Here is a 10,597-nt window from a genome sequence, read left to right as displayed (position 1 = left end):
ATTTCATTCCAAAACGGAGGAACCCATCGGGCCGATGCTGCGATCCCCCTCCCCACCGCCCGGCGCAGCATCTCCCTGCGCGCACACCTGGCCCCGCCGTCAGCACAGCCGGCGCACAGCCGCCTCCGTCCCGCAGCTCCGGGATCGGGCTGCTCTGCGCCGCGCCGCGCTCCCCGCCTTCAAAACGCCGAGGCCCCGCCATTCACGGCACGTCCGCCGCCCCGCGGTGCCGGCAGGGCTCCGTGCAGCGGGCGGGAGGCGGCGGCCGCTCCGCGCCGTAGGGCAAAATGCGACTCTGGTGGGACTCGAACCCACAACCTTTGAATGACTCCCGTCACCGCCGCGCTAGAAGTCCAATGCGCTATCCATTGCGCCACAGAGCCGTCGGACAGCCCCGCCGCCTTCGCCGCCTCTTCCCGCCGCGCAGCGTCCCGCCCCGCGCTGCGCTCGGGGCCGCTGCTTCTGCCGCTGCCGTCGCCACCACCGGGAGCGGAGCTGGGAGCGGAGAAGCGGCCGGGGCAACGCTCGCCCCGCAGCGCCGCTGGAGCCTCGGAGAGGAGAGGCGGTGCCGGGTGGGACTACAGCTCCCGGCGGGCCGCACGGAGCGCTCCGCCCCGCCCCGCCCCGTGCCGCAGCGGCGGGCGGGCCCTGCTCCCCGCTCATTGCTCCCGGCCCCGCTCCCGGCGGCGGTGCAGGTGGCCGGGCCGCACTGGAACGCGCTGGATCCCCGTAAGAGCGGGGCCCGTCCCCTTCTCCCTTCTCGCGGCCTCCCCTGCTGACTCGGAGGGGCTCCCGGTGCGGGGATCGGCGGGGGTTCAGCCGCTGCCCGAGGCGCCCCGTGGAGGCGGTGCGGCTCCGACGGGAGGTTCGGAGCCGGTTTCGGGCAGGGCGAGGCGCGGCGGGGACTGCGGCAGCGGGAGGCGGGAGCGGGCGGGAGCGGGCGGGAGGGTCCCGGTGCCGCCCCGAGCCGGGGAGAGTCGCGGAGGCTCCGCAGGAATGGAAGCGCGGCGCCGGGGGCTGCGGCGCCGGCCTGGAGCTCCGGGCTCTGCGGCGGATGCGCGGTGCCCCCCCGCCCTCCGCAGCCCTGTGCCCGCCGTGCGGCCCCCCCGCCGCCGTCCATCCCGTCTGCCCCCCCCTCCCCCCAGCGGAGCAGCCCGGCTGGGCGCCTCGGAGCCGCGCGCTGTGGGCGTGGAGGTGGGCGCGGGGCAGCGCTCGGTTGGGCGGCGGCCGTCCGCGCTGCCGACGGGCCGCTGTGTGCGGCGGAGATGGGAGCGGATGGCGGGCGCCTGCCCGGGCCTGCCCGCCTCGTGTGGGCGGTGGAACGCCTCGCTGCCCACGCGACGTGCCCCCCCCGGCCCCTTCACCGCTCGTGTCCGATGCTGGAGGTGTAAGGGAGGGCCCGGCGCTTGGCTGGAGCGCGGAGGTTTGGTGGTTTCCCCGTTAAGCCGCATAAAGAGGTTCGCGGGGGTAAAATAAGGAGGGTCCTGCCCTGCTGAAAGCCGCTGGGGGACACTGAGCTGCTCGGGAGGAGGCTTGGAGCCGGGGGCAGGAGTGAGATGTCTGGGTCGGGGCTGTAGGACATCCCCGTGCTGCGGGCTTGGGGCCATCCCTGCCTGCTCCGGGGTCACAGCTCAGGTGCCGCATGACATGCTTGGATGCTATCTCACATGGGGCAGCCTGGGGCTGTGGCTGCCAGTCTCAGAGCAGGGAATCATCTTCAAAAGGGGAAGGGGAATTGTGCCAGAATTTCATTCCTCTGAGGCCGTGCCGGGAAGGACTGGTGTTATCTAGGAGCTGTCACTGCGCTTAGGTCACGCTGCTGCCTGGGAATAGCCTTTGCTAAATCATGGTCACCTGTGAGTCCTGGAGCTGTGACTGGGAGCGTTTGAGACAGAAATATCAGTCTATCCACAGGGCTTGGGGATGGGGCCTGGGTGCACCCAGCAGCTGGGACAGCCGTCGCTGTGCCTCCAGGCCAGGAAGCTGCCCTCTGACATGGGTTTACAAACACAGGCGGAGATCAGAAGATGGAGTGTCCTCATCCTGTTTGAGCAGTGTCAGACTGAGCTCCGCAGTCCAGCAGCTGTCCTGGGCACATGTTGGTGCTGTGGGCATGGGAGAGCTGGGCTGTAGGGATCCTCGGGGCAGGGAGGAATTTGGATCTGGACTGTCCTGGGTTGGGCGTGAGAGCTGAGCTCACCCTGCCTGGCATTGCTCTGGTGCCTCCTAACATCTGTATGGGGTCTCCTGCACAGCTGCACTGTCACACCTGTGAGGTGACCTCATCCTACATCTGACACTACTGGGATGTGTCCGTGTCCCTGGCTGGTGTGCAGGCCAGGGGTCTGCAGAGAGGAACAGCCAGGCTTTTGGTGGATTCTGAGCAGTGCCATGTGTGTGCCACGGGCAGGGTCTGCTAACATCAGCCTGATGGGTTACGTCCTCGCTGCCAGGAGAAGTGGTGGCTCTGGGCCTCATCCAGGGAACTGGGAGCAGCTAATGCATCCCCTGCCCGTGGGTCTCTTATTGTTCAGTGTGTGTAGGTCAATATTTGTGCTTTCTCTCTCTCCACAGGCCAAGATGCTGCGTTTGGCTGCCTTCGCAGCACTGCTGCTGTTCTTCAGGGTCAGCCTGGAGCTGTCCTGGGCCCAGGCCATCCCTGCTCTCTTCATCTTCTACCTGGGATCAGGGGGATGGGACTTCTTCCTCATAGTCATCAAGACAATACGAAGGGATGTCACGTAGGTATCCTGTTTGGGGTGGCCCAACTGCGCACTGGGGTGTGTTAGCATAACCCCTGCTCTCTGTTGGCATCTGGCCCAGCTTGAAGGAGATCATCTTCTGCTGTGCCCTGAAGGCTCTAAACTCTGGGGCAAAGTTTTCCCAGGAAATATAGATTTCATCTGAGCTCTGAAGTCTACTCATTGTCCTTGTCCTTGTACTTTATCCTGTCCCTAAAACTGCTGGCATTGCACCAGCTGACAGGGCAGGGGCAGCTCTGAGCTGGTACCAGGCTGTGCCAGCTTTTGGCAGAGATCTGCATGTGGGACAGAGTGGCACCTTTTGGAGAGCACCTGAGGCTCCAGGGCGCTCCTTTGAAGCGAGGACATCCCAGTCTGCAGCCTTCCAAAACATCTCTCCCTGCCCTCATTCCCATAAGTGCCTTTGCAGAGGGCCTCTGCCTATATCCATGCTTTTCAGGGAAGCACCCAGAGCTGCTGCTCATCTAGAGTAACACCTGGAGCAGTGCTGGACTATTGCAGCTTCTGGCAAGGTCACTGTGCTGTCTTTGCTGGAGGAGGTGGTTTTGCAGGGCTCACTGAGCAGCTTCCCTCTTGTTCCCTTTATTTTGGCAGCACGGGGCTGATTCTGCTGCAGGTGAAGTGGCAGGTGTGGAGGCACGTGAAGGAGAAGAACACAATCGCCAAGATCTTCCAGAAAACTGCAAGCAAGTGTCCAGAGAAAACAGCACTGATCTTCCAAGGCACGGGCGAGAGCTGGACCTTCCGGCAGCTGGATGAGTACTCCAACCAAGTGGCCAATTTCTTCCATGGCCAAGGCTTCCGCTCTGGTGACGTGGTGGCTCTGTTCATGGAGTCCCGCAATCAGTACGTGGGGCTGTGGCTCGGCCTGGCCAAGATCGGGGTGGAGACGGCCCTGGTGAACTCCAACCTACGCATGGAGGCCTTGCTGCACTGCATCACCATCTCCAACTCCAAGGCTGTGGTTTTTGGAGTGGAAATGATGGAAGGTGAGACGCAGGCGGATGCTTCAGGAGGTTTTCAGGCTCTGTGGATTCAGTGATCCTTTCCTGCAGGGAATAGAGCAGGGTCTCAAAAAGTGTGAACAGCTGAATTATTCAGGAATTGGATCTGATTTTCGTTCTGTTAGTAGGCAGCAGAGGTGGATGGGTTCAGTGTTCTCTGCGAGGCCCACATGGATGCAAGGATTCTTCCTTGTGCTAGAGGTTCCTCTCATGTCCACGCACTACATGGAGCACTGTGCTGTGCCAGACCCGCCCTGATGGAAGGGATGAGACTCCCTTGGGGCTCCCCACACTGTTTGCCACAATCTTGCAGCACCTGCCTTCGTGTTTCAGCCTACACCCCTGCGGCTGATGGTGTCGAAAGACCTCTCAGCACCACAAAGTTTTGGTTGGGAAGAAGTGGAGAACAGGATCTTCAAGTCTATGAAGAGGCCTGGGCTGTGGTCCCAGCTGTTTGACATAGGAGCAACATCTGCCTGGGAGGGTTGTCAGGCCTCTGGGGTTCTGCTGAGCACAGTGAGGGTACAGCTACCTGGGGCATTATCTTCCCAAGGCTGCCTGCAAGGACAGGGAATCGCTGTGCTGTACTCACCTGGTGCTCTTTCTCTACCTCTCCTCTTTACTTTCTCAGCTATGAAGGAGGTACAGTCCTCCATGGAGAAGTCTGTCCATCTCTACTGGTCAGGAGAAGGAAGCCTTGAGTCTGCACTTTCCGGTGCAAAGCACCTGGATCCCCTCCTGCAGACAGCTCTTCGACACCAGCCAGATCCCCCTGAGAAGGGCTTTCTGGGTACGTGGGCAGCTTTTGGGAACCCAACTCACGGTGGTACTCCTATGGATCATCTGGTCACAACACTGGTGAGAATGTCTGCTCAGGATGCTGAGGGCAGACTTCAGCAGCAGAGCCTGGAATGTTTGAAGGGGGGCTGAAGCCTGGCTGCATGTGGTGCAGTGCCATGTGCCCTCCGTGTGTTCAAACAGACCTGGGGTGAACCCAGCATGTTCTTTATCACATAACAAAATTTATTGTGACATGAGCAGAGTACACTTTGACTTGCCCCCACCTTATGCTTCAGCCAGCTCCACGTAGATCAGGTGCAGTGATCTAGGTCACACTGTGACTTTGTCTCCTCATTCCTCCCCAGATAAACTCTTCTATATCTACACCTCTGGCACTACAGGAATGCCCAAGGCTGCTATTGTGGTGAACTGCAGGTAGGGCAGTGGGCAGGAGCTGTGAGGAGGAAGGGGGCAGAGCTCTGCCCGATCCTGGCACCAAGCCTCTGGCCTTGCTTCTGATGCACCCCTTGGTTTCCCCACCGCAGGTATTTCCGCATGGCCAGCTTGGTTTTTTACGGTTTTCGCATGAGACCCGATGATGTGCTGTATGACTGCCTTCCACTTTACCACGCTGCAGGTAATGTGTGCCTTTGGGACCTTGCTTGCCTGGACTTTGCTTCCCAAGCCCTGAGCTCAGGCTGGGGGTTGGTGCAGCAGTGATCTTTGTGTCAAAGAGGAGCTGGCTGCTGCTGGCAGCGTGTGACCTCTTTATCTGGGAGCCAGGAATTGATCTGGCTGACTTCTGGAGTGGGGACTGTTGTGTGGGGAGGACAATCCCAGCCCTTGGCCTGGCTTTGGAATAGCTGCATTGTGTTGCTGACTCATGAGAAAAGGGGTGAGGAAGGGGAAGCAGTGCCCACCTTGCTGACTGAGGCGTGGTGGGATGTCTGGTGCAAGGCGCTGCCTCACGTGCCACTGTCCCGATGCCCTGGGGTCCTGGAGGCTTTGGCCAGATGAACACACACCTGCTGAGAGCCAGGGTGTGGCTCCTGCCTTGCTCTGGCTGGGTATGGTGTGTGGGTTCTGAGGGCTTTCCTGGCTGCCTCTCTGCAGGGAACATCGTGGGCATCGGGCAATGCTTGCTGCAGGGCATGACAGTCGTCATCCGCAAGAAGTTCTCAGCCTCACACTTCTGGGAGGACTGTGTGAAGTACAACTGCACGGTGAGGCCACATGCCTGGGGATCTGTGCTGAGTTGGGGTGAGCCCAGCTGCTGCAAGAAGGAAAGGCTTGGACTCGTTCTGCCTGTCTGTCCTGAAATACCTTCCAAAGTGGTGGAGCTGTATCCTTCCCACCTCCAGCTGTCGTTCCATGTTTCCCATGCTCCAGCATTAGCCAGGTCTTGGATAGGTTTTATAAATTGGAGGAGAGTGTTTGCCAGAGATGGGTGGGCAAGGGACAAGTTGGCGGGACCCCTGGATAATAGCACATCCTCTGTAGGGGACTGTGTGCGTGTTGTTCCATTCCTGCCCGCCCCAAAGAACACCTTAAGTATCCCAGGCTGTGATGGAGGGTCCTAACGTGTCCTTTCTCTTTGTCCCTGCTAGATTGTGCAGTACATTGGGGAGATCTGCCGCTATCTGCTGAACCAGCCCTTCCAGGAGGTGGAGCGGCAGCACCGGGTGCGCATGGCGCTGGGCAATGGGCTGCGAGCTTCCATCTGGAGAGAGTTCATGACCCGCTTTGGCATCGCCCAGGTGGCTGAGTTCTACGGGGCCACTGAGTGCAACTGCGGCCTGGGCAACTTCGACAATAACGTAAGGCTTTGCCACCCTCCCCATGCCCCAGGGGGTGCCTGCTGGCCTGGTGGGGGTTGAAACCCAGCAGGGCTGTTGGCTGCAGGTTCCTTGTTCCAAGAAGCTTGGCATGCATTAAGATCCGCCTGCAGGGTTTTGACTGTGCTTTTGTGGTGCCAGCTTGGGGCAGGAATGATGTTCCTGCTACTTATGGCTCTGAGTGCCTTCTATCCTAGGTCGGGTCCTGTGGCTTCAACAGCAGGATCTTGCCAGGGGTGTACCCCATTGGCTTGGTGAAAGTGGATGAAGACACCATGGAGCTGATCCGGGGGCCGGATGGTGTCTGCATCCGCTGCAAACCAGGTAAGGGCAACCACTGGGGTGCATCTCCTCAGCCCTGTGTGGATCTTTTGTCATGTACTTCATGGTAACTTAGTTAGGTTTAAGTCCTTGGTTTGTTAAACCACACCAACCCTGTTAAACACCCTTTTTCCTTGGGCGTGAGTGGTTGCTTCCTCCATTCACCCCTTCTGCTCTCCCTGCAGGGGAGCCGGGGCAGCTGGTGGGCCGCATTGTCAAGAACAACCCTCTGCAGCACTTTGATGGCTACCTGAATCAGTCAGCTACCAGCAAGAAAATCGCCAGGGATGTGTTTGCAAAAGGGGATGCTGCCTATCTCACAGGTAGGCGAGTAGTGCCCTTGTGTCTGCTGAGAGGAGAGGGCTACTTGGCTGGGCTCAGGGACGTCCCAGGCTGGTGATGCTGTCCTGAGATGCTCTGGGGAAGCACTTAGCTCCTCTCACACCTCATTTTTCTGCAAATCTGCCCCTTTCCTGTAGGGGATGTCCTGGTGATGGACAAATACGGCTACATGTACTTTCGGGACCGCACCGGAGACACGTTCCGCTGGAAGGGAGAGAACGTCTCCACTACTGAGGTGGAGGGGACACTGAGCCGCATCCTCAACCTGACAGACGTGGTTGTATACGGGGTGGAGATCCCAGGTAACTGAGAGGGGAGGGGAGAACAGTGGAGGCACGCAGGCTGCTGTACCTGGAGGTGTGTCTTGCTTGTCCAGGTCATGTCCTTTCACAAGAGGCCGGACAGAGGCTCCTTGTGAGCTGGGAAGAGGCTACTGGGGGTGTGAGTGGCAGGAGCCAAAGGGTTTCCTCCCTCAGGCAGATGTTTGACTGGTTCTGCCTGGTTTGGAAGGACCTTGAGTCCTTTTGGGATAGGCTGCAAGTGCCTCCTCTGGGAGGACGTGACGGTGACCGCAGGGTGTCGCTGGTAGCCGTGGCTGCAGGCTGGTGACACAGGCAGTGTCACAGCTGGACACTTGGTGCTTTGTACAAAGCAGGGAATGTGCCAGAGGCCTCGGTGATGTGGGGCAAACGGAAGTGATGCAAGGACAGCATGCCCAAGAATTCTCCCTTCTTTTCTGTCTCTCAGGCACTGAAGGGAAGGCAGGAATGGCAGCCATTGCTGACCCAGAGAACTCCTGTGACCTGGAGAGCTTTGCCAGCCAGCTGAAAAAGGCTCTGCCTCTGTATGCACAGCCTGTCTTCCTGCGGTTCCTGCAAGAGGTCTCCAAGACAAGTGAGCCGCTTTCTGTGCTGTCATACAGGGCATGCAGCTGGGGGGAGCATGGGGAAAGGCACTGTGCTCCGTGGTGCACAGCAGTTGCGTGGGCAGAGGGGCTGATCTGCAGTGGAGTCGGTGTTGGGATGGAGCATGTCTGCCCTATGAGCCCCTGGTCCTACCAGCTCCTCTGGTAGTTTGCAGACCTGGGAGTGCAAGGCTCAGGATGGCAGCTGATGCTAAGATGTCTCTGCCGTGAGCCTCATGGTTTGGCAGCAAGATGTGGTGCAGCACAGCAGAGCAGAGGTGGGAGTGCATGCAATCAGCAACCCTTTGCTCCCTTTTCTTTCCCCATATGCCAGGCACCTACAAATTCCAGAAGGTGGAGCTGCGTAAGCAGGGCTTTGACCCCTCACTGGTGAAGGACAAGTTGTACTTCTTGGACTGCAGGCAAGGCCGCTACCTGCCCTTGGACCAGGAGGCGTTTGACAGGATCCAGTCGGGACAGCAGAAGCTGTAACAGTGGGGATCAAGCAAGGCAGCTCCCCAGATCTTGCTGGGGGAAGAGGGACAGGGCAGACACTGGGGAAGGAAAGGTTCAAGGAGTATAAAGGCACACTAGAGATTTTGTTTGACAAGTTTTACAGATCATGGGTTGGGGAAATGCAGCGGGGACTCAGGGGAGGGAGATGATTACATACCAAAGCATAAACTCATCATGGCTTTATTTTCTACTTGGTACAATGGTGATGGTCCCATGCCACAGGATGGGCAGGGGCCCTGGCCAGTTGGGGAGGGGTGGGGTGCCCCTGCCATTCCATTTTGCTTTTCCTGTCTTTCCCTCTCTTTTCCAGCCCGCAGCAATCCTTCGTTATGAAGCCCATGAAGGGACCATTGCTGGGCTCTTCTCCTCACTCCTCCACCGTGCAGCCAGCTCCTTCATGGCACCAGCAGAGGGAAGCTGGGTGCCAGGTGCAGCCCTTACCCCTGCGTGGCCCACTGGTGTCATGTTTGTGCTGTGAATCAGGGAAGCAGGGTAGAGCTGGGCTCAGGAGAGGGATAGGGATGTGTTTCTACTATGCCTTGCTCTCTCCTGAGGTTGACATTTCTATTTTTCACAATCACACGCACATTATACACGTATATATGCATATATTATACACGCTGATCTTTTTTTTTTTTTTTTTCAATCTTAATTTATTGTCTGTACTTTTGAATGTGTCCCGGGTTTGTGCAGTAGGTGGAGGGATATCCTAGACCTGCCCTCTCTTGGAGAGCCCTTTTCTCTCACAGGGAGATAGGATGATCGTCTGGGACTGATTCCTCTTCCAGCATGGGTGCAGCCATGTATGTCCTTGTGGCCTTGCTCCGTGGTGAAGGACATGAGTGAACCCTGCTATCTTATGGACAGTTTTCTGGGTCTCTTATTTCCACCTTTCATGGATGCAGCCTTGTTTTGTGCACCTTCTTTCCTGTATAAAATAGGTGGGAAAGTGGCAATGAAGGGTTTGGTTTGCCTTTGCTTAAACGTACTCAGCACCTTGGGATCACAGAGCAACTCTAGGAACTTTCCTGCTGTGATATGTGTGTCCTGAATATGGGAGGCAACTTGCCTGGAAGGGAGAAAATCCTTCAGAGAGTTGTCTTTGTGACAGCCTGATTTCGTGTGCTCTGTGCCCCTTCCTGCAAGAGCCTAACCCAACTCTGCTGCAGGAGCTGGGCCTCTGAACTGAAATGTCCATGTTAAACACTCGACTTGTGCTACGTGAATTCTCTGCATTGTGTCTGATGTGAAGCAGCCTTAGCAGCAGTGTCTGATTCCAGTCTTTGGAGACCAAGCAGAAACATCTGTTCCAGAGAAACTCTGGTTTGGGATTAATTCTTTTTTTTTTTTTTTTTTTTTTTTTTTTAATGGTTTGTTTTTATGCTTTCAGCAGGGTTAATCCTTAAAATGACTTCTGTCTCTTGTGAGGGCAGGGTGTGTTTGCTTTTCGAGCTGTGCTTCCACACCACCATACCTGCCTGCCCCAGTCTGTCCTGTCCTCACAATTAAATATGAGTACGGGCTATGCTGGAGTTTCCTACTTCTTGCTTGTGTGGTCCTGCAATGACTGGGAGGAGGGAACTGTGATGGTTTGGGAACTGGGAGCTGCTACTCCCCGAGCACAACCTCTGTGTGTACTTCATCTCGGCTGGGGGCAGGGAGCAGTGTTGTTTGTGGCTGTGTTGATGCCTGTATGAACACCACCTGTTGGTGAGACCCTCCCCACCCCTCTCTACTTCCTCCCCTTTTCTCCCAGCCATCTTTTCAGTACTGCCATCCCAGTTTGTCCTGGATCTGTTCTTGTTTACCCCAAAATGTCATTCTTCCTCCTCCCCTCTCCCTGCTTGCTCCTCTCCTCAACTTTTGCCATGCTTAATCTCCCAACTCATTTCTCAGCTTGCAGTCAGTTTGGAGTTTTTTTTTGTACTCATTTCCCTTCCCTTGCTGCCAGAACTATCCTTAGACCTTCTCCAACCTGCTCTGGGGAAGGATCATATTGAAGGGTCTGCTGGTGGCTGCTGTATGGGACAGGAATGGGACAATGCCCATCTGCTCAGCAGGTGCTCAGGTCTCGCTTTTGGACGCTGTTCCTCTCTCAGTCTGCCAGTGGAGGGCAGGCTGGGAGCAGCAAAC

General features: G+C 57.4%; 1 protein-coding gene and 1 non-coding gene across 2 annotated transcripts; one reads left to right on the top strand and one right to left on the bottom strand.

Moving 5' to 3' along the window:
- Positions 1-290: 290 nt before the first annotated feature.
- On the bottom strand, positions 291-383 carry TRNAR-UCU (transfer RNA arginine (anticodon UCU)). The gene is made up of 2 exons: positions 347-383; positions 291-326 (listed from the first exon to the last, which is right to left on the bottom strand). It is a non-coding gene; the product is annotated as a tRNA-Arg (tRNA).
- Positions 384-590: 207 nt separating this feature from the next.
- SLC27A4 (solute carrier family 27 member 4) lies at positions 591-9,989 on the top strand. The gene is made up of 13 exons (XM_052668715.1): positions 591-729; positions 2,575-2,741; positions 3,357-3,751; positions 4,398-4,556; positions 4,912-4,981; positions 5,092-5,183; positions 5,660-5,769; positions 6,154-6,363; positions 6,579-6,705; positions 6,888-7,025; positions 7,182-7,346; positions 7,792-7,938; positions 8,283-9,989. The coding sequence occupies exons 2-13, from the start codon at positions 2,581-2,583 to the stop codon at positions 8,438-8,440; spliced, it is 1,932 nt and encodes a 643-aa protein (XP_052524675.1). The 5' UTR covers positions 591-729; positions 2,575-2,580; the 3' UTR covers positions 8,441-9,989.
- Positions 9,990-10,597: the final 608 nt, after the last annotated feature.

Source organism: Tympanuchus pallidicinctus, unplaced genomic scaffold (assembly GCF_026119805.1).
Source record: "Tympanuchus pallidicinctus isolate F22 unplaced genomic scaffold, pur_lepc_1.0 scaffold8, whole genome shotgun sequence".
Lineage (NCBI taxonomy): Eukaryota > Metazoa > Chordata > Aves > Galliformes > Phasianidae > Tympanuchus > Tympanuchus pallidicinctus.
The sequence above is the reverse complement of the archived record's forward strand: the minus strand, read 5'-3'. Positions and strand labels throughout refer to the sequence as shown.